General features: G+C 40.1%; 2 protein-coding genes across 3 annotated transcripts in view; both read left to right on the forward strand.

The window, feature by feature from the left end:
• Positions 1 to 1,931: 1,931 nt before the first annotated feature.
• On the forward strand, positions 1,932 to 20,139 carry rsf1a (remodeling and spacing factor 1a). Of its 2 annotated transcripts, XM_046073531.1 has the most exons (19): positions 1,932 to 2,147; positions 5,337 to 5,428; positions 5,922 to 6,014; positions 6,177 to 6,382; positions 7,081 to 7,211; positions 7,546 to 7,641; positions 8,151 to 9,546; positions 9,692 to 9,935; positions 10,051 to 10,260; positions 11,128 to 11,232; positions 11,739 to 11,818; positions 11,914 to 11,962; positions 12,351 to 12,457; positions 12,615 to 12,679; positions 13,311 to 13,485; positions 13,636 to 13,859; positions 14,822 to 15,019; positions 15,099 to 15,869; positions 16,020 to 20,139. In XM_046073531.1, exons 1-18 carry the CDS (start codon positions 1,994 to 1,996, stop codon positions 15,860 to 15,862), a joined length of 4,389 nt encoding a protein of 1,462 aa, XP_045929487.1. In that variant the 5' UTR covers positions 1,932 to 1,993; the 3' UTR covers positions 15,863 to 15,869; positions 16,020 to 20,139. The 2 variants fall into 2 exon arrangements, with proteins under 2 accessions (XP_045929487.1, XP_045929485.1); XM_046073529.1 differs by having other exon boundaries at positions 15,099 to 20,139.
• Positions 20,140 to 22,737: 2,598 nt separating this feature from the next.
• clns1a (chloride channel, nucleotide-sensitive, 1A) overlaps positions 22,738 to 27,142 on the forward strand; it is a 9,447-nt gene continuing 5,042 nt past the window's right edge. Inside the window, exons 1-2 of the mRNA XM_046074933.1 lie at positions 22,738 to 23,212; positions 24,867 to 25,003. Coding sequence (XP_045930889.1) covers positions 23,094 to 23,212; positions 24,867 to 25,003 — 256 coding nt within the window. The 5' untranslated portion in view covers positions 22,738 to 23,093. The remainder of the gene's footprint in view (positions 23,213 to 24,866; positions 25,004 to 27,142) is intronic.

Below are 27,142 nucleotides of genomic sequence, written 5' to 3' on the forward strand. Positions count from 1 at the left end.
AAAACTATTCTTGTTTCAAAATATAACAAAGAGCTCAAATGCCAAGAAATGCAACCAAAATTTGTCTCTTTGTGATGATGTTGCCTCTGATTTGGTTTATTGAGTTTTCCTTCTTTTAGGAAGTGTTCCTGTCTGAAATATCAGCGTTTTCAGTGCTGAGAACAAACCAAGCAAACCAAATGACACGCCGAAGCTGATTTCTTTACCTTTCAGGTCTTTGTAACAATACTAGTTTAGGGTTGCAGTTATTGTTGGATGGTTTACAATTTTCTTTTTGTATTTAGTACTATCCTCCCTCCAAATCCCGTCCGCCCCAGAACAACTTTAAGGATGCCCAAGGATCTCGAATAATCACAGTTGGGTCACCAAAGCTGCAGTAAATAGCCACTGGTGTGTGCTGAGTGGGACCAGCATTCAAAAGAAGTGCTTCCCATCATGTGGTTCAGGACACTTCCACAATGTCAGAAGATACATTTGGGGTTTTGAGAGATGATTTACAGAAAAGAGATAGAAAAGAAATTAAATTCTCAAATCTGTTTTTTTTTGGTAAATACTTAATTGATCACAACAAGTTGATATTGCTTAATTATAAGGGATTATTAGGCTAAAACGTTGCAGGTAACAGTCCCACAAAGAACTCTACACCTGTTTATGCCAATACCCTAATGCTATTCAGAGTAGCCCACTTTAGTATCGTTTGTGTTACCCCACATATAGTATTTCTCAAAAAATATACTTATGAAAATGTTTTCCAGAGAATTATCTCAGTACTAGTTTTAAGATCTGCGTACCTTGATGGTAACTTTGAAAATTATTATTTAAAGAAGACATGTCAGGGCTTTAAGAGGGAGATATATATAAAGAGAGAAGACAGATTGTTTTCCAAATTGTGGTGCTTACTGCTAGTTCATCGCATGTGTCCCAAAATCTTTTACTCTTGTAACTGGACAGGATGGTGGTGAGCAGTAACCTTAAATAGCTTTAAAAGCCCAATTTGTGTCCAAGAGTCTGTATTTTTCTACAGTGGAGGCTTTGTCTCTCTGTGGCAAATGTGTTCATTACAGGCAGCATGAAGTTAACATTTGGGCAAGTCAGCACAAGTATGTAAGCCTGGAAAGGGGCTTTGGTTGGTGGAGTTTAGACATGAGTTTCAACCAGAAAGCAGGACAATGTTTTGATTCAATCGTCATGATTTATGTGAGAAATTACGATATCTTCCTTTAATTGTGAGATATTTCCGACAGTCCGTAAATGCATCCTCTAGGGCAGCGTGTTTATCTACGCAGGATGTATCGGTGAGGTCCACAAGAGACTGATTGAAACTTCATGTGTTGTAAAACTAAGCTGCACATTTAAGAACAAATCATGAGAAATAAAACATCAGTTTGGTCTCCATCATTCACACCTACGTTGTGTTTTTATTTATGTTTCTAATTTTTGAGGAAGACTGATGAAGGGTAATTATACGATACTTTATTTATGCTGGAAACACATAAGAAATTGAAAAGCCATAACCATTTTGAACAGTTTTCGGATGTTGGTCTATCGCGTTGAATTCTGGGCATTTCTCGCTCTGCCCTCCCTGGTCCTCCCAACTTCTCGCAGCTGCGTCAAGTTGCTGTAAAATACGCAGAATAATACCGGAAGAGGGAGGATTGTGTGTTTAAAATAAAAGCATAAAATATGTACATTAGGGAAACAAATAAAGAAAAACATAACCATCAAACTGTGTAAAGTAATACAATTGGAATGTAATAGCTACCGGAACTAATAGAGGTCATCCACATCCTTCGCTTTTGGTTCTTTCTTTGACGAACCCAGAACGTACGCCCCCAATCGGTTTTATTTTGAAAATCTTGCCCGGAAGCTGTATGCTCTCGTTTTGACTAGCTTGACTACGGTAGCCGCTTCACTCGCTCCATTCATTTCATTCGCACACAGTCGCATCCTAAACAGCGTGCCCCCCTCCTCCTGTTTCACTCCGCCTGGAAAGATGGCTGCTCCGGTGGTGGTGAGAAGCTCCGGCCCGGCGCTCTGCCCGAGCTTCGCGGAGGTCTGTTCGTTCCTGGAGCGGTACGGAGCGGCGCTGGATCTACCCGAGATGACTTTCCCGCAGATGGAGAGGTATCTGCGGGACACGACGACAGGTGAGAGGCCGGTGGTTACTGGTTGGCAGTGGGGCGAAGAAGTGGTGGAAAGCTGCGACACTTGAAACCGAAGGAGAAGGGGTCCACCACCCCACCACCACCATCATCATCGTGATGATGATGAGGATGACGAAAATGTTGAGAGTGTGTGTGGCCCCGGCAGAACAGCGTTATTGATTGATTGGGAGCTTCTACGCGCTCTTACCGGTTATTAACTTAACGACTGTCAGTTTTCTTGAAACACAACCTTTATTTTTATTTTTTGGCCCAAGTTTTTTAGGAAGCATTTGAACAGAGAGCCGCTAACATAAAGCTAGCTCTACATTACACATACTTTGGACTGTGTGTTGTGTGTTTGTGCTAAAGTAAAAGCTGGCGAACGGATACAGACGGGGGTACAACATTTGGCAAGCTACCTCTGTCAAGTGACAGGTCGTCGATATTGTTGTCAAGGCTGGTATTGATCTGTTAACGCTAAACTTGGTGTGGGAGCCATGATGCAGCACAGCCCAGTGACCACACACAGCCAGCCAGCTAGCTCCGGAGTGTTGTCAGGTGTAATTTTTCACCGGCCTTGCCTCACAGGCAGTCGGACTGAAAATGGCATCAGTCTCCCCCTGTGTTTATGTGTTGATCACGTGCTCACGGGAATTATATTTCCCACTAATCGATGTGTAGCAAAGACTACTGTCAAAACTGAGCGAGTGATGTTAGCTAAAAACATTGGATGTTATTTTTTTTTTGCCATTGGTAGAGTCGCTGTCAAATCTGCACAGGCGCAGTAGGGGCGGTAGATGATGCTAATTTACCAGTTAGCATCAAGGACCTCCGTCAACTTTTAGTACAAGTGTAAACACGGAGACCATACAGTTAATTTACCATGTTATTGTTTATCAGAAAGAGATGTTTGAGATGTCTTGTTAGTAACTAACATTTGCAAACCGTGGCAGCCAACCTCACTTGTTAGCTAACGTTAGCTATATTAGTTTTCAATTACCGTTAGCTTCGCTGCTTAGCTTCTAACGTTAAATGCCGTAACGTAAAAGCGTATAATAAAGTTAGACTTAAGAGCGAATATTCGTACTGTTGTAAGCTATAATATTTATCTGACATTTCAGAGTCAGGCCTGATTAATTTCGTTTTTACGTAGTCGGGATTCTGTGTCAGTTCATGTGAAAACAGAAAATGTCAGAACCGTTTCATCAAGGAAACTGGAATTTCCTGTAAATATACGAGTTCCAAAACGTCTCACATCAGACCACACATCATAATTCTTTTAAATGTTTTTGTTTTCAGTAAAGTGCGTGTTGCAAATATCAGTGGGACTTTTTCTTTCATTTCGAAGCCAGCAGAGAGTCATAACAATATAATAACAAGAATTAGGGGACATATGTAACAAATCATGACAATTGTCTGTTAAATCCTGAATAAAAACTAAAAATTCATTTAGAGACAATACATAATAATGGTAAATAAAAACATAAAGAATAGGGATTACAAAAAGGAAAGTGAAAGTAATTGTCAGAGGTGTGTTTTGATGCAGTCAACATTGAATCTAGTCTAGGTAAATGTGACTAAGTTACAATCCCCTATTCAGATAAATATCCTTCAAAAAATAACTTTTCTGTGTTCAGAGTTTTTAACAGAGGTACATTTAATTGAGCTTTTGGATACACCCTCAAATTTGGCTTTTCTTGAGGCATCTCATCTTATTAATATCTTTAAAAGAGTTAAAGATTGAAAATTAAACCAATTTTAGAGTTTTTGGGAGAGTAGTAGTAGAAAGTTTGCTTATTTTAACAGTGTCTATCGGAGATGTTTAAAGTCAATCTTACTGAAGCAAGGAATTAAAACCCTTACTCCAAAACAACACAACACTTTTTATTCATAACTGGCGACCAATCATTTTATTAAACAACAACTAAAAGATGAGATCTTAGCTGATTGTCTGCGATTCGGATCACACAACCTAATTGATGAAAGAGTGTAGAAAAAGCAATAACATAAGTGGTGTTTGATAGACTAATTAACTTCTTGAAGATGAACCTGCAAATGTTATTTTTAGATTTTCATAAGGCTCTTGACTGTGTCAGTCACAAATATATCTTTGATAACAACATTAGAGCCCTTTTGTGATTCCGCAAAAAATAAATAAATTGCTTTTAATGACTATGTTTACATTTACACAACTATCTACACTCATGAGAGATAAGAGGGAATAGGCTGATAGGCTACCATTAAAATTTAACAAGTGGTGAAACGTTTTCCTGAAAATTAAACATTTAGCTGTGAGATCACGGGTACCCAATTTTTGAGAAGCACTGACATACTAAACATCTATTTATCCACCACTGAGTGAACAACATAAAATATTCATAAGCTTGCACATCACCAGTCATCCACAAAATTTTTAAATATTTCACTGCGGAAAACACATATTATAAGCAGCATACACTGATCAGCACATGTAAAAACAGTGACGTGTGTGTCTCTTTTTATTGCTTATCTCAATAAAAAGTTGCACTGGTGAACTGGCTCATAAGCCCTCAGTGATTACAGTACAACTAGACAGTACTAGATTACAGTACTACTAACAGGTCTGAGTCTGTATGATCACATTTTACATTCATGGCTTTAATCGTAAATGTCATTTTCCTTTTTATATATATATAGGTTGTTGCTGCTGGAAGGAATGTGAAATAAAAATACAAGCAAGTGCAGGACCAGTGTTTAGAGTGTAAGGCAATGTTGTCAAGTTGTTTATCAGTTTTCAACTTCTGTTGTTTATATATACAGTATTAAGTTGAATCTTGAACCCAGTTTAAGATTTAATCACATTGTTGAGTCTTTACTGATCTCTGTTTCTCATGAGAAACAGAGATCAGTAAAAAAAAAAAAAATTACAATCTAAAATTGTGCAATCTAACAGTGTTATACACAAAATAATTAAAACATTGACCAGACATGAATGCAAATCCTTTTCCTGTGTTTTGAGATATGATTGATTGCCAAAAGGGAATTGATCATTCCCCTTTGGTCTACTAAACAGGGAGGCAAGATATCAGGGTCAGCTGTAGGAAAAACAGCCCTTTAAAGTTGTGCTAAGCACACTTCAGCAGGATGTTGACACTTGAGTTGTAGTCATCTATGAAAAGTGTTATTTTTCTGATCACCCTGCGTATTTTCCAGTTCCTAAACCCCTTGTGGAGCTCCACGTGAAGCTGCTCAGAAAACTTGGGAGGTCTGTGTCTACTGAACGCTGGGAAAAATACTTGGCTAAGGTGAGAGCTTGATTTTTGTGTATGTGTTTGTGATGTGCTTGGTGCCAGATTCCATTTGGACTGACTGCACTTGACATGAGTAAACACGACTTACTGAAGAGGTTCAGCCATCAGTAAGTCCAGCTCTCTCTGGGTGGAGTGCTCGCTTGCTGCTTCTTCAGAGGCACAAGGTTGCGCTCAAGTTTCCCACCCCCAGCTGATATAAATTGAAAGGGAAAGTGTAGTTGGGATGGGATGCAGTTACAGTCCATGTTTGCCATTTACAGTAGGACCATACAAAAGTGTATTTGTACAGAAAACTCGGACATTGTGAAGTAACAACTTCCCATTAACCATTCCATTAACTGTAGAGTCTTACTTCTGTTGTGGGGAAGTGTTGAAAGAGGAGGAGACATATGAAAGAAGATTAAACCAAACATATCAGTAATGAGACAAACAACTTGTGCAAGCATGCTTGTGTGTAGTGACTATATCTAATCATTATTTCATGTAGGTTTGCCAGGAGTTGAACAATACCTGGGCATGGGAGCTAGAACAGAAGGGCTACCAGGAGATGTCCATGGAGTGCAAGTCAAGCATCCTCAAAGTATGACCTTCCCTTATTTTACTTAATGTAATTGGTGTATTCAAAAGACTGAAACATCTGCAGTCAGTCAACCACGTTAACCGTCTCTTTGTTATATCTTTCCCCCCTTCAACTCCACCTTCCTCATCCTCTTTCCACACATTTATTTTGTTTACCCTTCAGTATCTCTGCGAGTGTCAGTTCGATGACAACCTAAAGTTCAAGATGGCGATTAATGAGGAGGACCCAGAGAAGATGCGCCTGCAGCCTGTAGGTCGAGACCGGCAGGGCCTGATGTACTGGCTTCAGCTGGACCAGGAGCAGAACATCCGGCTGTACACGGAGGAGCAGGATGATCTGGATGGATCTACCTGGAAGTGCATCGTCAGGTAGTAATGTTGTCGTAATATGGTGGATATATCTCAAATAGTTTGTTGACACTATCTATTGTTGTTGTTTTCTCTGTTCTTATATAAGAACAGATATAAAATCTGACGTCATTATTATTTAGAAATGTTGTTTTCTGTGTTGGTTAGGTTCACGTTGCACATTTACATGCTAACCTTGGCTTAATGCTAGTTTAAAGGTGGGGTAAGCTATGCTAATCCAATACTTGTCTTTTTGCCTAATTTAGCAAATATCTTCTTAACGTCTGCTAGCTGTCAGTTCTGCGTGTGTGCTGAAAAACCAATCTGGCATTTGTACATAGCCCTGGCTCTATAAATGGGAAACAAGTGGCCTCCACAGAGCCACACAACATTATTCCAGCCAAGATTTATGTATCAGGTAGCCCAAAGACATTCAGCTTACTTTGTCATTTGCCAAGATATCCTCTCTGAATCTGCAACTGTAGCAACAGTTTCCTAACCCACAACCTAGATAATGTTACTTACATCACTTGCAGTGTTGTTGTTCGTTATATATCATGGTATTTGTTGTGGTATTGGATTCCTCCAGAATCACATATTTCACCGATAAAGCAGTTGTTCTTTGTTTGTCCCCGCTGGGTTATAGGCTGCGGTATAATATCAGTTCACCACTTTCTGCTGTAAGTCTATTAAAATTCTGGTCTCCTGTTGTTTTGTAGAACACGTAACGACCTGGCTGAGGCTCTGGAGCTGCTAAAGTCCCAGGTTGAACCAAGCCAGAACCAGGACCAGAACCAGAACCAGACCCAGTCTGGACCCAGGAGTGCCAGCCCAACAGAGAAAGATGCCGGTATGTTGGGTGAATGAGTAGATACTGCTTTGGAAAAATCATCAGTGGTTTGAGATCTTACGAATGCGTGATAGTAATGATCATTTGGAAAACGTTGAGAAAATATTTAAAGTGGCTGATACCCAATAAAACGCACTCTTTTAAGACCAAAGACAAAATTGACTGAAACTAATCTAAAAATCTGTTAGATTTAACAATTTAAAAGTTGAATATCACACATAATTTGCTTACTTGTAGTACATTGTCCCAATAATCACCCTAAAGCAGTAATAGTAAAGGGATAAACTTAAAAAACCCTAGATTGTTTGTGACTGTGTGTGTTTTGACGATTTAGGGGATGAGGCCAACTCCAAATGCTCCAAGACGACAGAGGAACACACTGATAGTAAGAAGGTTGACCCTGTAAACGAAGAGAAACCGCTAATACAAGGTACGTAGTTTAAAGAAGCTGCTTGTGCTCCCATGTTTTGTTTCATGAGAAAGACACCCTTGAATAGAGACTAACATCTTTTTAAAAAAAAGTTCTGTAAGTTAACTTGATAAAAAAAAATCTGATGGGTAGATCTGATCATCCTTGATTCATATACTGTGTTGAGCTGAGTGACACAGCTGACAAGAAGAGAGGGGAGAGGGAGGCGATGATGTGCAAAGAAAGGCTAGACTCAAACTACTGATGTGTTCTGTACATGGTCAGCATCTTAAACCACTGGACACCCTACAATTTTGTTTCTGTCACTGAAAAACAGTCGCATCCTCTACTACCAGCTACTTTCAATATTTTACCTGACATGTACAAGAAGAATAGAAATTAATTTCCTTTGATGATAGCTATTCAAGTGGCTGGTAGACAAACATCCCACTTTGTCCCGCTCTGTCTCTTTCTTGTTTGATGTTTCGAGGAGTATAATAGTATTGTCTTTTATTTATTTCTTTTTGCAGTTGTAAAGCAGGAGCAGCCTATCAAGCAGGAAAATGCTGAGGTGAAAGAAGAGAAGACGGACCCCAAACCGCTTGCCTTTGATAACCGCGTGAGCACGATAACCACCGTCATCAAATCAGAATCCAGGGACACTGACGCTCCTAAAAACGCTGTATCCGTCGTCATGGCACCAGGTGCGACTGTGACCAAACAGGAAATGAACAAGGAAGAGGAAGCGGAGCGGGCAGTCGTTAGGAGCAGCCAGCAGGCCAAGATACCACTGAAGAAGAGGGAGCTTAAGCTTGCTGAGAGCTACCAAAGCAACCACCTTAACAACAGTAACAGCAGTAGTATTATTGTGTGTAACCCTTCAGTGATTCAGACCAAGGACAATCACGGAAGAGAGGGGAAGTTACCTAACTCATTAGCACCCTCCGGTAGTCCAGGGGCCTCACAACAGCAGCAGCAACTAGTGGTCACTGCATCGAGGCTAGAATTGACTAACGGGAGAGCGTCTCTCCTCCTGCCGCACAAAGAGGGACAAAATGGAGTCATAGGGGTCATAGGTCAAGTCGGCGTTGTAGGTCATGTAGGTGTCATTCGCAGCCCCTCTGAGCGGCTTAGAGCCCCCGGGACTGAGCAGCAGCAGGAACAAAATGGGCCGAGTTTAGACCACCGGGCCTTAAGAGCTGTGGAGGATGAAAGGGAGGTGAGCCGGCAGTCAGTGCTGGTAAGGAAGGGACCTGCTGAAGGGGAGACGGCAGCAGCAGCCGCTGCCCTTCCTCCTCCAGCAGTGATGGATGCTGAAACAGCCACAAAACAACCGTCGTCATTCTTAAAATCTGATCAACTCCCTGGAGCTGCGGAGAGAAAAACAGATTCTAGTTCAGATGAATCCAAAAGACAAACGACAGAAGAGCAGGGCAAAAAGCTGACAGAGGACCAGTTAGACGGGGAGACGAAAACTGGGCAATGCAGTCATCAACTGAAGCGTGATAAACTGGACGAGAGGAGAAGAAAGGTGTCTGGGCATCCTCTGGCAGAAGAAGGAGGTAAAGATGACCATGAGAAGGATAAAAGCACTTTAGGAAAGTTAAAGTCAGAATCAGGGAGCACCATTCCACTTCTGAAAGTAGACCAGCAGGATAAAAAGGACCACAAGGGTGATGGGGTCAATGGAGGGTTGGCAGCCCAGTTTAGGGTGAAGGACACTGGGCTTGAATCAGAAGAGAAGCAGTGTGCCCTGGAGGAAGCCTCTTCAGAGCTCCAGAAAGAAGGAATCAGGTTGAAGATCAAGATTCCTCCTCACCGGAGAAACAAGTTAAAGGGAAAAGCGGGAAAGGAGGAGGAGAAAGAGAGGGAGCAGGAGGTGCAAGAGGAAGGGAGGGCGCTGAGGAGATCTGCAAGGATCTGCAGGTACGTGTGTAATAAAATTCATGAAACTTGTGGATGAGAGACTAAATGTTGTATGATTCTTTGTCCATTGTAACCTCAGGTTCTGCTGGTTTGATGTGACAATAAATTCAGTCCCACCTTTTATTTTTATTTTTTTTTCTTGAAGATCATCTGCTTTGCCAACCTGCAGGCCGAGCTCAAAGGTGGCTGAGAGCCAGAGAAAGAAACCACAAAGAAAACAGGCACTGCCTTCCAGAACAAGGGAAGAGGAGGAGGAGGAGGAGGAGGAGGAGGAGGAAGAGGAAGAGGAAGAGGAAGGGGAAGGGGAAGGGGAAGAAGACGAAGAGCGGAGCTCAACAACAAAGAAGGACATAAAAACAGAACCTGTTGGGCAAATAAGGAAACAGAGGGTAATCAGTTTGTAAATGTCTCCTGTAAGAATGAACTCATAAACCTGGGACTATGTTTTGCTCTATTTTTTTTTATCTGTTTGACTATTTCTCTATTCCTCTGTTGTGTTTTCAGGGTAAACGGAGGCATCGACGCCCCAGATGGTCCAACATTCGTTCGAAAAGACGCAAACTGAATGAGGGAGGGGAGGTGGAGGACAGAGGGAGGAAACGAGGAGATGAGGACAGCGAAGGAGGAAGCGACTCGGAGGAATCGTATAAATCAGAGGAGATTCCCAGTGAGGATGCCTGCAGTCACTGTGGCCTGCCCAACCACCCTGAACTGGTGAGAGAGGAGCGTGCGTGGTTTGGATACGCCTGTCCACATTCATTTGGGTACTTTTGCTCTGGGGCTGTTTGAGAAAGGTCTTCTCCTGTTTCAACATGACAATGCCTCCATGCACAAAGCCTTTATTAGAAGAGCGGAGGCTGTTATTGCAGCATGTGCAACAGTCCATATATCTTGTATATGTTGGGAGTATATTACTAGTCAGAACTACAGGCACGCTCACTACTGGAGGTGGAAAGTAAAGCAGTTGGTGTCATAGACTTGATCAGTTTTTTTTTCAAATTTAATTTGAGGTTTTCAGGACTAACTTTTACTGAAAGTAGTTTATTGATAAGATGCTTTTTGTGGCCTGATGTGCTGTCGTGATTTCTTCAGACACTACACAAATGAACTCAAAATTACCATCGTCAAACAATTTTATCTTTATTTGTCTTGTTTTGATTGTGTAGCAAAAATATCATAAATTCCCATTGCACATTCACAAGTCCAAAGTTGACCACCAATAAAAATCCCAGTATTTAATTTACAATGACATGAGTAGGAAATTCAGCAAATTGTGATGTTTGAGGAGCTGAAACCAGCAAAAGTCTGGTATCTTTTTCCTGATTAATGACTTTAACAATAAATCAGTTATCAAAGCTGCCATCTCTTCAGCTCTATTGTTTGAGGAATTATTGACCAATGATTAATCAAGGTATTCATCTCACACTGGTCCACATTTTATACTGCAGACATAAGTAAAAACAAAGGCTTTGTTGTTCGTACGTAGTTAAATCTGGTGAGATTGTGGTTTATAGAGTTGTCACTATGAGGATCTCATACAGTTATTTCACTGTATATATGTTTGTACATTTGTGTCCTCAGATCCTGCTGTGTGACTCGTGTGATAGTGGATACCACACTGCCTGTCTGCGGCCGCCGCTCATGTTGATTCCAGATGGAGAGTGGTTTTGTCCACCCTGCCAGCATGTAAGCTGTATGTTTGTGACAGGGAGAAGGACTGCCGCACGGGAACACATAAAGCAAAATTTAATCTTTTATCAGACTGTAAAACCTACTTAGATTTTCTGATGCCAAATTGTGATTATATAAAATGTGTTGATTAGCGTATCCTCTAAAATCCTACTGTTTGGTCAGTCATGTCTTAAAAGAAGTTGATGGTTTAACTAAAGGTCCATTGTGTGATTTACTTTCATATTGTATTATTTTCTATGCTAGTGACAGTATTGGTACAAAACCTTACTGCTCTCTACTCACTTATCAAATGTTTCATGTTAAAAATAGTCTACAAGTGACAAAGTTTGATCAATTTGAACAATTTGATCCACACATTCAATGCTAGCTTTCAGTATTTGAAAGTTTCAACTGTTGCTTACACATTTCAGTGGTACAAATATAGTGTTGAGGTTCGATACCCAGCCCTAATAAACATTTGATAGTGACAGATTTGTGGTGTTTGGGTTTCCTCTCTACAGAAGCTGCTGTGTGAGAAACTGGAGGAGCAGCTGCTGAATCTGGACAGCGCTCTGAAGAAAAAAGAGAGAGCAGAGAGGAGGTAAACTCACACACTCACACTATGATCAACTTTCTGGGAAAAAAAAAATCTCAAATAATGTGGATTTTGACCCTCATCGAAACCTGTCTTTCCAGGAGGGAGCGGCTGGTGTACGTGGGAATCAGTGTGGAGAACATCATTCCTGTGAGTATTGGTTATCCTGTAATTATAGAACTATACATCAGAACACAGGTGTAGTAAGATATTAAATAAAAAGAGTTGCTTGTTCACGTTTACAATTAACAATGTGCAATGGCTGTCACAAGGGGAAACATCAGTTTACATTCCACAAATCAAATCTCCCAAGTATTCATATTTCTTACCTGGGGTTTTTGACTTGGACCAATGAAAAAGACAGATGTTGAAAAACCAGTAATTAACATGGGCTTTGCAGCATGAAACTGCCCTTTTGAAACTTAATAGTTTAATGTCTAAACTTGTAAAACTTAAACCAGGCCAAGGCCATTGCGTGATGTAAAAGAGTTCATGTTTTGCTGTGCAACTTTAAATAGAATTGGCTTGACTCTCTTAGGAGGGAGATGAGGAGGAAGAGGAGAAGGCGACAAAGAAGAAAGACCCCAAAAAGAGCAAAAATCTGGGGAGGAGATCAACCAGAACCCGGAAGCACATCAGCTACAGGTGGGTGTGGTCTGAGAGGGGAAGTATGAGGGGAAAAATGGTAAAAATAACTGGTGATATTCATTCATATTTGCAAACAAATGACTTGAATTTTGCAAAACTTCTCACAATTAAAACATAAAATTCCACATATGTTTCGTATGTATGTGCGTTGCAGGTTTGATGACTTTGACGATGCCATTGATGAGGCTATAGAGGAGGACATCGGGGACCTCTGTGGTGGTGAGCGGATGATGTGAAGTTTAAAAAAAGTGGAGAGGATGAAGTGGAGTGATGAACACAGATGAACTGCAGCATTAGAGACGGACATTGATATATTATTTATATTATTTTTGATATAAAAAATGCATTTCTGCCCTTAGATTTCTGATATTCAGAGCAGGTTTGGTTTGGAGTTCATTGTTAGGGTTGGTGAAATCAGTATTTGCAGGAGTTGAACATGTGACTCGGTCTCGCCCTCCCTCGATCTTGGTCTCGACTGCTCTCAGCCCCTAAAAGGCCTGGTCTTGTCTCGGTCTCGATAAACTCTGGTCTTGACTTGGTCTGGGTTTGGGCGGTCTTGACTACAACACTATTATGTGCTGTAAAGCCCAGTTTTGTACAACTGAACATTATGAAATGACCTCTAAAATCACAGTGTCTGGTCTAAAATTTGTTAAAATCACCCTATTATTTTGGAGCACCTTTCTCCACTTCTTGCACATCTACAGCAGGTAGTTAGTAAGAGAATCCAGTTTCTGCCCAAGTTATGATGCAGCATATTGATCAAATATCCCAAACTTATCATTTTATTTAACCCACGTAGAAGAGTTGACTCTTTTTGACCGTTCTAACTTGGATAATTCTGATGTAGTAACAGGGCAAGGCAAAGACATTACCGCTATCCTGTCAGAGGATGGGAAGGAGAGCCAGCGGCCAATCAGAAGCCAGGCTGTTTCTGCCAGGAACAGGAAGAAGCGGAGACTGAACGACTTGGAGAGTGACAGCACGGCAGCAGAGAGTGAAGACGAGTTCATGATCAGCAACAGGTAACGCACGCACACTTTTTCTTTCCTCCTCATTTGTACTTTCCTATTCGCCTTACCTTTTTCCTCCCTTCCTCCCTTGTCCTTGTCCCCTCTTTAAAAAAGCATGCTCTTCCATCTGACTTATTTGTTTCTTCCTCTTCCCCCTCAAAGCTCAGAGGATGAGGATTTCGGTGCGTCAGGGGCAGATGATGATGAGGATGAAGATGCGGGCAGCGACGTGGGCAGTTTGGACAGCGGGACCCGGCCCAGACGGGCGGTGAGAGGGGTACCTAAACACAGACCCAGCAAGACCCAGCGCCGGGGCAGGAAACGGCTGAGACGGCGGCGGAGACGCTCCTCTGAGGAAGAGGAGGAAGACAGTGACGAAGAAATTGGTGAGTGCACGGCGTGGGAAACTACAACACAAATGCAGAGTTGATTGAATGTGACAATGTTCATTTTGATAATGAAAACAGTGTTTGAAACATTTTTATCAGTTTCATTAAGGAAGCTGCTGTTGTTAAATCAATCAATAAAGCCCCTGAAACAACGTTGGGCATAAAAACAACATGGAATTCAACTATTTTGATCACTGAGTAATCGTTTCAGGCATTTTAGTAAGTGAAAATGATGAAAAAATGCCAAACCCTCTCAGATTAGTCAGAGGATTTGTCGCTTTTTTTATGATATAGTTTTTGTCAATTAGTTTTGACATCTGAAGACGTCACAGGACTCTAGGAAGTTGTTATGCACATTTTTTTTACTGTTTCTTGACATTTCATACTAAATATTCTAAAAAGTCAATAAAAAAATCCAGGTGTCCGTGGAGATGTCTTCAAATTTCTTGTTTTGTCTGACCAACAGTCCAAAGATATTCGGTTTACAATCATATAAAACAGAGAAAAGAGAACCTGGAACTAAATAAATAAAATAAAACAATAATGATAATTATCGCAATTTAATTTTCTTCAATAACAATATAACAAATGTTCAAAATGTTTGATTTTATGTATCTGAATCACGAATCCATTAGCACTTTTTTTTTTCTATATACATATTTATTTTGTTTGTGTTTGTCATGTTCTGACCATAAAGAAAAGTTTAACCACACAAGTGATGTTTATTCCACTTTCGCTCGGGAGCAAAGATCAACGTTTAAACTTGAAAGAAATAATGATTTGACAATCATCGTGATAATTAGCGATATCGAATGATATGAATATTTTAAATTGTGATGACATTTTTGGCCGTATCGCCCCGCCCTACCTGAAGCCAGAGAATATTTTGCAGTATTGCTTAATAAATGACAAACTATTTATCAAAATTGTAATCTGTAAATTTTCACTGTCCTCTCTAGACTCGGATCAGTACAGCGACATGACTGACAGTGACGCTGACAAAAAGAGGCGGGGTCTGAGGCGGGGTCAGCGCCAGCAGGTCAACTACCGGGAGACGTCAGAGTCGTCAGACAACTCCCGGACCTCCACCAGCAGGGTCAAGGTTAAACCCCGCGGCAGACCACGCAAGGAGCATCTCTCGAGCGACTACAGCGATGGTCAGTTGCGGCTGCATCTGCAGTGTCATTTCTTTTGTTGTTTAATTGAACCAACAGTCCCTTTTTCTTTTTCTTTTAGTGTCGGCGTCTTCCAGAGACTCGGATGAGGAGGACGATATTGAAGACGAAGAGGAAGATGATCAGAGAAGGAGAGTGAACAGGAGGAGAAGAGAGGAGGAAGACCTCCGGAGAAACAGGACGAGAGAAAAGCGCAGGAGATGCAAAGAGGACGAGGAGGATGACAGAGAGAGAGGGAGGCGGCTGAAACGGAAACTACTAGAGAGGGAGAAGGACAAAGACAAGAGGAGGAGATTAAAGAGGACAGACAGAGAAGAGGAGGACCTGGAGAAGATGGGCAGGGGGAAGAGGAGAGAGATCCTGTCAGAGCAGCGGCGTAAACGGCTCGCTCAAATGCTGAAGAAGCGGCGACCTTCGACGGACGAAGAGGATGAGGAAGAGTCGGAGGAATCTGAGTCCTCGTCGGAAGAGGATCGTCCAATCCGCAAAAGACTCAACCGGATCGACTCTGACGATGATGAAGAGAAAGATGAGGAGGAAGAGGAGGGGAGACAGAAGATGACGACCAAAAAGTCTTCAGCGGGAGAGAGGAGGGCCGACAGCGATGCTCAGGAAAAGGGGAGGGGCCGTAGCCTGTCTCCGCCAAACGGACATCGGACCTCCAGAGGCCCGGTGAAGCCTGGGGCTGGAAGTCCCGCCGTGCCCAGGGACACTGCAGGATCAGGCAGGCAGGGCAGGGACAATGGCCCCTTACATCCAGAGGAGGAGGAAGATGAGGGCCAGACAGACTCATTAAACTCTGTCCAGAACAGTTCGCAGTCATGATGGCTGAGTGAGTAACGCTCGCTTAATTGTTTCAGTTTTTTTCTTTTAACTGTCAGGCCTTTTTACCCACAAACCACCTTTGAAACTGGATATCTCTTTCTCTCCCCCTTCTTATTCTCCTGTCTTGCTCTCCCTCCTCGCTGTTGTATTGTGGTAGAGTGCTATCCACCGTCACGTACTGTACGTCACAACAAAAACTCACGAGTACTCACACGCTAGCCGTCGCCTCTGGCAGAACGTAACGGCCAGCCGGCCGGACCGAAATGACCCTCACGCCAGGACTGGCAGCACTGGATGTGTCTGTGGACGCGCTCGCACACAGCCGGAGGTCATCGTGGCCGTTTCCCTGAACTCTTGAGTTCAGGACGTCTTTCTGGTGGGTCCATGTGGCAGGATGATAGTAGATCCATCCCCATTCGGACTTCACTTCATCATTGAACGCACTTCGTCATTCTCATAGCACATAATGACCCGCCACCAAGGAGAGTGCCAGTGTCAAACCGAACGCTTTGATGTGGGAGAGACCAGACTTGATGCCCCTGAGCCTCTAGTGGTATCTACCCATGCAGATATATTTGGTTTTGTTTGTCCAGGTTTTGTGATTTCAGTCTCCACCCCGATACGCTGGAAGTGAATGGAACTGTGTTTGTGGCGCTCACAAACGCAATTTTGGTGTTTTCATTGTTGTGGTGCTGTACTGAAAAATTACCCAGTAGCCTAAGGGTGAAGGCGTATACCGCACACATCCAAGGTTTGACTCCTAGCTCCTATTCTCTCCCCATGTTCCCCAGGATTCACCTCGACTATGTACAGAAATCTCAGACAAAACCTGCTAAAATAAAACTAAAACTATCTGCATGGGTAAATGTTGTTATTAAATGTTTTTTTTTTTTGTTTTGTAATTTGGGTGAATCCACCCTTGAAACAAGATGCTTTCTGTAAATAACCCTGGATAAGATCATGACCCAAATAACCAAACGATGTAAAGTTACATGCAAACTGCAGTTATAATTAGACAGAATCAAGACACACTGACTACTGAAATTAGTTGGGTTTTAGTTCGATGGCACCTGAACGACTTTAACCAGAGCGTGGTTAAACTGAACCTGCTGCTCCTCCACACACGAGACAGTTCAGCCTCACAGAGAGCGCTAATTTGCCCTTAAACAGCTGATTAAAAAGTGTTAATCTCCATTACAAACAAGGTCATTTAGGTCGTGTTTTTTAAAACACAAAAAAATCACAAACATTGTCTGGTTACAGCTTCTCAGTGGTGACGATGATTTTCTTTGTCTAACGTAAAAAGAAACTGAATATTTTTAGGTTTTGAACTGTTGGTCGGACAAATAAAAACACCTTAGGATTTAGTAAATTGTGATGAAGTTTTTTCGTCCGGCTGTATCTGGCAACTTAACTTTATTCACATGACCTTCATCATATTACGTTAAGAGCTGGACGAGGCACACGTCGGACCATTTTGGATCCAAGAAACATTCGGGACGTTCTGTCCGACAGCCAAAGTGTTCGGTTTCAGACTGGTCAATCATTTGTTCCATATGTTCACAAAACCTTGGGCTGGTGGGACCACGGTTGCTGTACATACTTGGCCTGTGCGCTGTTCCTTGTAAGATAATAGATGTTCTGTTCTCTTAGTCCTCTTGTAAAATATAGTGTTATATTTTCTATATGAAGGAGAGGAGGAGAGATGCTGCTGTGAGTGATGTGTGGATCGATTTAAGGTTCCAACTGCGAGTTCATCAGCGGTTTGTTTGGTTTGTTTTGAGATTCTGCGGCCGTTGATTTGTGTGAAATAAGACCAGCGTGGAGCCTCTTCACCAGGAAAAATGTCCCAGAATTTGTTTCAAAGAGTCGAATATCGCTTCACTTTCAGCCCCGTGTCGTACAACTTTAAAGGTTTTTAACATTTTGTCTCCCTGAAGGGTCGTCACCTGGGTTTGTTTGTTATTTGTCAGGTGAGAGAAATGAACTCTGGTTACAACTTGTTTTCTCTCTCTCTCTCTCTCTTGTTCGCTCTCGCTCTCTCTCTTTAGGGATTTACACTTGTCATCTAAAAGTGTTTATCTGGTAAAACAGCTGAAGTTGCAGGTGAATTTTGGGGTTTCTTTATTGGGCAGAATGGAAGAACAGTCAAATCACTGTTTAGGCTTTAAATGAGTTTTATCCTGCTGTTCACATAAACCAAGCTGGTTTTAGTCTGGATACGATGTTACCCGCCTTATCTTTGAATTTCTAATAATCCCCCCCTGCCCCTTTAAATGCAGAAAGTTACATTTAAATGTTTCAGACCTTTCTTTTATTTCTTTCTGTCTGTAAAAAGTTCCTTTTCAGAAGCAGAATTTCCAAACTCCGAGCCTGTATTTGTCAAACTTTTCTTTATCATGTTTCCATCAACTTGCTCCTACTTACAGCAAAGTGTTAAAATAAACTTTTAAGAGCAACTTTCGGCTATGATCAGAGCAGAAAAAGCCGTTTAGAGACAAGGATTTATCCTACATCTGTTCATTCTTCCAAAAATCCTCATCTTTTTCTGCAAAAAATAAATTTGTGTGAAATCCTTAATATCTTCACTAGCTATTAACATTTACAATTAACAACAATCTAATATATGAATATATTGATAGGGGAAAAAATCATTGAAAACTGACTGAAATGGAAACCAAAAGATACCAAACTGGAGCTGCTGGTGTAGTAAGGAGAATTAAGTACCACGTTGACAAGTTCAGACAATTAAATGCAATAAGTGACCTCAAACTAAATAAATATGAGATTTATTCTGTTTGAATCCCTGATTTAAAAAATAAAAAGTGGTTTAACTTCCTATCAAATGTAAATAATAGACTAAAACTTCCCTTTTCTGAACGTATTATTCATCATGACCAGTTATATTTTGTACCATCACTAAAAACATGTTTCAGAAGATGTGCACTCTCCTGTGTTTGTACCGCTGTCATTAGAACACATACTTTCAGTGACAAACAATTACTTTATTAAGAATAATGATGAGAAATGTGACGGCTGTGAGTAGGAGTAAAAGTGAAGGATTTGTATACTTTATACCTTCACTTTTAGAAGTTTGGTAAATACGGGTCCTGATCAGTCTGCAGCTCTGGTTGTGATCTGATGAGACGGGAGATCCTGAGAGTATATTTTTAATGGTTTCAAACACAGAACAAAAGCATTCAGCTGAGGTCACCAAAAACATTTTAAGTGTGATTAAGTTTTCCGGGTGCAGGATTTGTTTTAAGAAAATTCATTCTAGCAATTTTTTTATCTTAAGATGTCACAAAACAAAGTAAACAGATAAGAAGGAACTTTTTATTTTTATTTTCCTGCTTTCATTCCATTTTAAAGTTGACGTGTGAACTTTTTTAGTAAGTTGGGCACTTTATGACTTTTGCCTGTATGTACCGATCTCAACAAATGTTGGTGAGCATACTGTAATGATTAAAAATATAATATTAATCAAGTCGATGCCAGTCAAACCTCAGATTATGTTAGCGGTTTTACATTTAGTTTTGGAGAATTTTTAAGGTGGAAAAAAGTTGTTTTCACTACTTCTGTTTGGTTTTGGGTCGCTTACGCAGGATTTGTGCAGAGAACTCATTTTGCCAGAAGCATCAAATAAGATTTAATTGTTGATTTTGATCACCAGTATATGAGGCTTTGGACCAAGCCTGGTACGTACTGGCTCTGCACTGACATGTGGGTTTGTGGCATTGACTAAAACGATTCAGATTACTAAATGTTCTTCCAGGTACTTTCCTGCGATTGTTCAGGTTTTGTGAAAACAGACACCTAAAAATACTCTTCGGACAAGTTCTCTCTTTAGGTGGAAAATCCAGCAATGTTTTTCTCTCAGCACTTGAGTCAAAACTAATACTTCTTTTAGAATATTCAGCTTGTTACCCCAGATTTGTTACATCTCATCATGGTGGAAAATCCTCAGACAGCATTTGAACATCAAGGATGGTAAACGCATCTACTAACTCCGCGCCTGTGTTGCCAGTAAAGGGAGATAAATGTGTGTTTATGCCACCAGCCCAAAATCATTCCACTGAACCGGACCTGTGTTTGCCACTGTGTGAAGAATCTGTTGGTTTTAAAATGTTCAGTCCAACTAATCTGGATTCAAACAGGCATCACTGGATGTGAGTGCGGCTCCTTCCATTTCTCTGTTGTACTGTTACTGTAGTATCGCTGTAACATAAATGTTTTCTAAGTTATTAAAACCAACATCCCAGGCATCTCCTCGAAAACGTGTCTGTGTCTTATTTGTATTCCTGAAAGGATTTATTGAATGAAAATTCATTCCAGGGGAGTAGGTTATCCTGCAGGAGAGGTTTGAGACGTGTCTGTGGAAGTTTTCAGACTTTTATCTTCTATAGAAACATGTCACAGATGAAATCCAATGTTGTGAATCCCAGCGGACCACAACCTCTGTTCTCTGCGAAGAAACAAACCACAAAATTCTCCCATCCATCTTTCAGGGCTAGAAGATCGATTAAATTAATGATTTTGCAATTAGCCAACAGAGGAGCATATTACACCTGATCTAAAAGCATGAAAATAGCCAACGCCGGGGTTTACATGGTTTTTATGTTACTTCTGTAATATTGATCAACTGTGACACATCCACCAGTTTGTCCCTGAGCAAGACACTTAACCCCTAGTTGCTCCAGAGGCGTGCGACCTCGGATATACATAGCAATTGTAAGTTGCTTTGGATAAAAGCAAATGTTATGTAATGTCATGAACCATGGTCTCCAGGGGAGAAAAATGGACTGCGGTGATGATGCCATAGAGGCATTTAATTTAATGTCATAATTTTCTCACATAAATGTGAATAATGTAAATGTCTCTCTCTTCAAAAATGTCTCTGTATTACTAATATTATTCAACAACGTTATTTACTATTTATATGCATTTATTAATTATCGCTGTTATTTAGATTTTTTAAGTATCAACCAACCTTAAATGTTTGTCAGTTTTAAGTTAATCTTTTATTGCATTTTAAATATTTAAAAAAGAGAAAAGGTTCGTTGTGTTTTCTGGAGTGTTTTTTTACCCCTTCTTCTTACTTTTCTGTGCATTTTTTAAGTTTTATTTTGAATGGCTTCACCGGAAATGTTAGCATTAGAGTGTGTCTGCCTTTAAAACTTGGCAATTGACTTGTTCGGCCTTGGTAACTTTAAGCTAACTGTTACTTTAAATCTAGAGATTGAGAACTTCTCTACTAATAATATAGTTTACAATTTTTATATACAGTCTATGAGTTTCCCTAATAAAAAAAATAAAACGTTAGTCCCGAGCGAGAGCCCCGCGATGAAAGGAAATAAATACTGTTAACTAGGTAGCAGCAGCTTCCTACATTGTTTACATTACAGGGATATTACAGAGCGTGAATCTTCCGCCCTCTAGCGGAGACGATGAGCAACTACATTTCAGCACCGTAAAGTTAGAAACGATTGCATGAACACTGCTTCCGGTCAAACATTCATTCAACAAAATAAAATACTTACAAAGCACGGGGTGTAGTTGCACAGTGTGACCACCGGAGGGCATTATAAATTCACAATGGCCAGAAGCCAAACGACAAAAAATAAAGTTTTTAGATAATTGTGTATTCCCTTTTTGATTTCATTTTATAGTTAATCTATATTAAGAGATAAGCAACATGTTTTTTTTCCCATAAATAAAGTACATAAATAACATTCTCATTAAAATCATAAAATATACAGTCTAATTAAATAGTGATTATAATCAAAATTATGAGGTAAAATCACAATTTCTAAAAGCATTTCTCGAGCCTTATTGAGTATACAGAATATATGCTAAATACCAAGTGTATTTACAATTAATATACTCAATCAACTGATACAAAACATCCATCCATCCATCCATCGTCAACCTCTTATCCTGTGTACAGGGTCGCGGGGGATACAAAACATTTTATACTCCAAATATTTTATTAATTTTGGTTCTTATCCTGTCTAATTTTATTTTTACTTCTTGTGATTGTGTTCAATTTACAACATTTAAGGTACAAGGTAGTTTATTTAAACGAAAAGAAAGTTTGTTGTCCCTTCATGCTACAAACACAGAACTTAACAGATAATTAAATGTGTATTAAAATATGGTAACCTTTAAAATAAAATAAAATAATACAATAGGCTCTATCCACTTATTTATATGTAAAGGCTACAGTATATACATACACATACACACCCAGAACATTCAGTGGATTTTTATTTCATTTGCGTGTCGGAAGAATGTGAACAGTAATTAAATTAGTTACTTAAAATTAATAAAATATAATAAATAATAATAATAATAATAATAATAATAATAATAATCTTTATTTGTAGAGCACTTTTCAAAAACAAGTTAAAGTGCTTTAACAAGTGTAAAGACAATAATACGTAATACAAATTATTAAATATAATAAATTCATTACTTATTAAAATTATTATTATTTACTCAAATTTATTTAACTCTTCTATTACGGTAACATGGAAAACGGAAACGTATTTCAATATATAACGTTTAAAACACAAATGAAAACTATAACAACTTAACTCAGCCTAAATATTTATGTTATTGTAGACAATAAAAAGTATTCACCTTCACAATATTCGGGCATGTAGTTGCGCAATTTAACCACTGGATGGCAGCAAACAGCGCGGTGTGTCAAGTTAAGACACAGAAGCCAAGCCAAACTAAACATTTCCGGTAAAACTTTCCAAAATAAAATGCTCAAATTACACAAAACGTTGACGCGGACTGGCTACGTGAATACGGATGTTACGTACTCCGAACACACGTAACGACGCTTTGTTCGTTGTAGTCACGTCTGTTCCCCCCCCCCCGGCCGTGTGGAAGCATCGACACATCTTGCCGCGATATTTCATCTTTGAAAAGACAGCGTCAGTCAGCGTCCATCACTAGCTTCAACAACAGTTTGCTAACTTGTGTATTTCCACACTTTAATATCACACAACCCGAGTTAACTCTCTCTTTCGTTTATCCCGGAGAAGAAGCGCGATAGTTTGCAGCAGTTTATGCGCCTCCAGCTGTCGTGCGTTTATTTACGTAGAAGTTAAATTAGCAAGTCTTGGTCGAACAGCTTCTTGTTGTCACCGGAATCTGGTTTCTTCTCCCTCCCGCCGCCTCATCCAGCTGGGCCGGAGACGGTAACGGTCGCACACGGACGATGGTTTTACTGAAAAGCCTCCGTCCTCCCACCGATGGCGTGCGGCACGAGCAAGCCGAGACCACGGCCGTGATGGACGGCCAGAAGCTGGGCTGCGGCACGCTGTACGTGGCCGAAACGTAAGTGACTCACGTGGCGCTCTGTTGTTCTCTTTAAACCACCAGTTTCGGGGTTAGTGTTACCAGTTATATGTTATCAGTGCTTTACATAGCTAATATGTTGAATTATACTGCAGCAAAGAAAGAATAATTACAAATTCACACTTCACAACACCTCCAATCCTCGTGCTAAACACTTCCGGAGTAGGCTCTTTCAAAATAATTGATTTGGTGTTCGTGTAGAGGTTGTCAGGTCGAGCTGACACGATTTATCAATTATTATTGTAGTCAGTTGTAAGAAAATTCATCTGCAACACTTCATTCATTCATTACATTGTTTATTTGTTGTTTATCAGGGAAAAAAAATGCGTTTGCTAGTTACAGCTTCTCAAATCTGAGGATTTGATGCTTTTCTTTGTCGTATTTATGTGACAGTAAACTGAATGACTGAGGATTTCACTTTGGAAATTAATATTGGGAGTATTCAGAGTTTTTATAGCTAAAAGAAGTAGTTGATTAATCTAATCAGTCGGTAAGGAATAGTTAGTTGGAGCCACACGATTAAGGCTTGGCAGCTAGAGCTGCAACGAATTGTTTGATTAATTGTCAAGTATTAAATTAATTACCAGCTATTTTGTTAATCGATTAATCGTTTTTCTGTAATTAAATAAAAACAACTGCAAAATTCTATGATTCCAGCCTCTTAAATGTGAACATTTTCTGGTTTCTTTACTCCTCTGTGACAGTAAACTGAATAAATTTGGGTTTCGGACAAAACATTTGGAGACATTTTTCACTCATTTCTGGCTCAGAAATTAAAATGATCGAGAGATTAATCGATAATGAAAATAATAGTTTGTTTGCAGCCCTACGATCAGAGACTTGTTGGAAGTATTGGCGCTCACTTGAGCACGTTCTGCTTAAAAACAATGACTGAACTGGTCTACTGTAATGCACTTTACATTGGTGTTAACCAAGCGTCTCTCTTACGCTTACAGTCAGTACAAAACTCGACTTCTCGTCTGTGAACTGGAACTCACGAGCATGAACACATTAGTGCTCCACCAGTCCTGGCCTCGCTCAACTGGCTCCCGCTCAATTTTATAATACATTTTAAGATATTATCTTTTGTTTTTAAATCACTTAATGGGTCAGCTCCTCGCTCTGTCTCAGACCTCTTACAAGTTTACACCCCCTCAAGGTCACTAAGGTCCACTGATCAACTCCGGCTGGTCGTTCCTTAAACCAGGTTAAAAACCAGGGGCAACTGCGCTTTTTCAGCAGCAGCCCCTAAACTATGGAATGAGCTACCTCCACAGGTAAAAATGGCCCCGACCCTCGAAACTTTTAAATCCTGTCTGAAAACTCACTTTTACTCTCTGGGTTTTTACCCAGCATGAGATCTGTTCTGTTGTTGCCCTCCGGTTGTTTCTGAAACATTTATTTGTGTGTGTTTATGTGTTTTTATGTTTTATTCCTTGTGCAGAACTTTGTAAACCTTTTTGATTTTTTTAATGTGCTATATAAATAAAATGGATTGAACTTATTCCATATTCCACATTCATGAAAACTTATTTCTGCATGCCTGGAAAAAGTACTGAAATACTGTGACACTAAAGTTTTGTTTGGGGGGGACCAACAACTATCAGCTTTGTGCGTGTTTTCTTTTCCTCAGGCGCCTGCTGTGGTTCGATGGCTCGGGGATGGGTTTCTCTCTGGAGTATCCCACCATCGGCCTCCACGCCATCTCCAGAGACGTCAGCGCTTACCCACAGGAACACCTGTACGTCATGGTCAACGGCAAACTCGAGGGTGAGAGTGACGAAGTGAATGTAATATTTGTTTTAAAGGGTCAATCGATCAGTTTTTACTGTAGATACAAAAATGCTTGATGTCTGTCAGCAAACAAAGGAAAGTTTGTTTGAAGCCAAAATCTGCCGCTTACTGTTAAATACATGTTAATTTTAGTCTTTGGTGTCAAGAAAATCTTGCTGAAAAATATTTACCTGTATATATTTGACTTCTGATAACTTTTACATGTTCACAAGACACTTCTGAGTGAGGTGAACGTGTTTACATGAGATATCAAAATTATAAAAAATATAATAATTTTTATTGATACTTGGGCTGAACGATTTGGGGGAAAAAATCTAATTAAGATTTTGCCGCCAGATATTGCGATTACAATTAGATTTGTGATTGTTTCTTTTTTGTTTGTTTTTTTAAATTGAAGTTTTGCTAAAGTTTAATATTCAGTGCCAGTCTATTTATGACGGAAGCAGCACAGAGCAGATGAACCTGGCAGGAAGTCAGACACAGAACGGCATGGAGAATCCAGTTGATTTTCAAAATAAAACACCCTTTGAAGACTTCCAATCTTACATTAACAATAAACACGGTTAAAATAGACAAAAAAGAAACAATTTAACTATGTAGCCTACTTAACCATAGTAGAAGCACAAAAATCAATGACAACTGAACAAATAAGCAAAATCTGAGCAAGTCAGCAAAATCTGACAGGCAAAACGCTCTTATTCTGAAATGATCCTTGTGAACGGGCTTGCACAGAGCTGTTATCCATAGTCGAAGCTCACAATGTGTAGGCTAAACGCTCCTCTGCTGAAACACTTAAGTGTGAGTTGACGCCGGCTGGCAACAAACGTTTTCCTCCAGTTTCGTTTGTTGTTGTAAAATGTACACGCCCTGTGCCTGCTCTGATTGGCGCTTGTGATTGGCGAGCAGATCTGTCGCACAAGGATGACAACGGCATGAATCTGTAACTACATGACTGTTTAAAACGGGTCAGATGCGCTGGATAATTAACCTACATTTTAATCGGCGTCTTCACGATTAGCAAACCGGGTTTGTTCAAATCTCAATTTGAAAACGATTAATCATTCAGCCCTAATTGAGACTGCTTAACGATCCGATTCTTTACCGATACCACTATCGATACTTTACTAGTATTTGGTGACGATTATTTGATAAGACCAGACCCGATTGGCATGAGGTAGTTCTGCACGGCGTGAGGAAAATATTCAATGTGCCATAACATTGTTATATATTGAGATGACATAACACTTGCAATAAATAAACTATATTCAAGTGTGCATATTAACTGCCTGGTTATTATTAAATTATTTATAGGATTTTTAATTTAATATTTTAAATACAGCTAAATGTTTCTAGAGCAGCAACATTGTTTACAACAGCAAATTCACTATATATAAACTCTATCTGACATCACAAAAGTGAGTGATGTTTAAAAAACTCAGAGGCTGCAGCCTGACGATAAACAGTCCCGGGCCCGTTTAATACTGCGTTTCGGTGCCATTATTAGAAACATTAGCTTTCTTATCCATCGTGTTTCTAGTTAAATCCGATTTGACGCTCGAGACATAACTTTACTTTACAGGACCCGCCAGTCGATAGCGGTATCAATAAGCTCGAACCTTAGTGATTATCGGGTTTTGAGAAATTTTAGAACCGGGTCTAGATCCCCATCCCTACTGAAAACTGTATATATATTCTGTATGTGAAGCACTGGGCGCTGTTACGAGAACATTTACACCTGTATGAGTTTATAATAATAATAATAATAATAATAATCCTTATTTGTAGAGCACTTTTCAAAAACAAGTTACAAAGTGCTTTAACAAGTGTAAAGAATAATACAAAAAAAGATAAGAGCATGAAAATTTAATATAAAATTAGTAAAATACAATAAAATAAAAGGGATAAAATAAAGTCAAATAAGATCGGGAAAAGCTCTCCTATAAAAGTATGTTTTAAGAAGGGACTTAAAAGAGTTCACTGACTCAGCCGACCTGATTTCCTCGGGCAGGCTGTTCCAGAGCCTCGGGGCCCTGACAGCAAACGCTCTGTCCCCTTTAGTTTTCAGTCGAGACTCTGGAACAGACAACAGACCTCTGCCCGAGGATCTCAAGGTAC

Source organism: Micropterus dolomieu, linkage group LG17 (genome assembly GCF_021292245.1).
Source record: "Micropterus dolomieu isolate WLL.071019.BEF.003 ecotype Adirondacks linkage group LG17, ASM2129224v1, whole genome shotgun sequence".
NCBI classification, from domain to species: Eukaryota; Metazoa; Chordata; class Actinopteri; order Centrarchiformes; family Centrarchidae; genus Micropterus; species Micropterus dolomieu.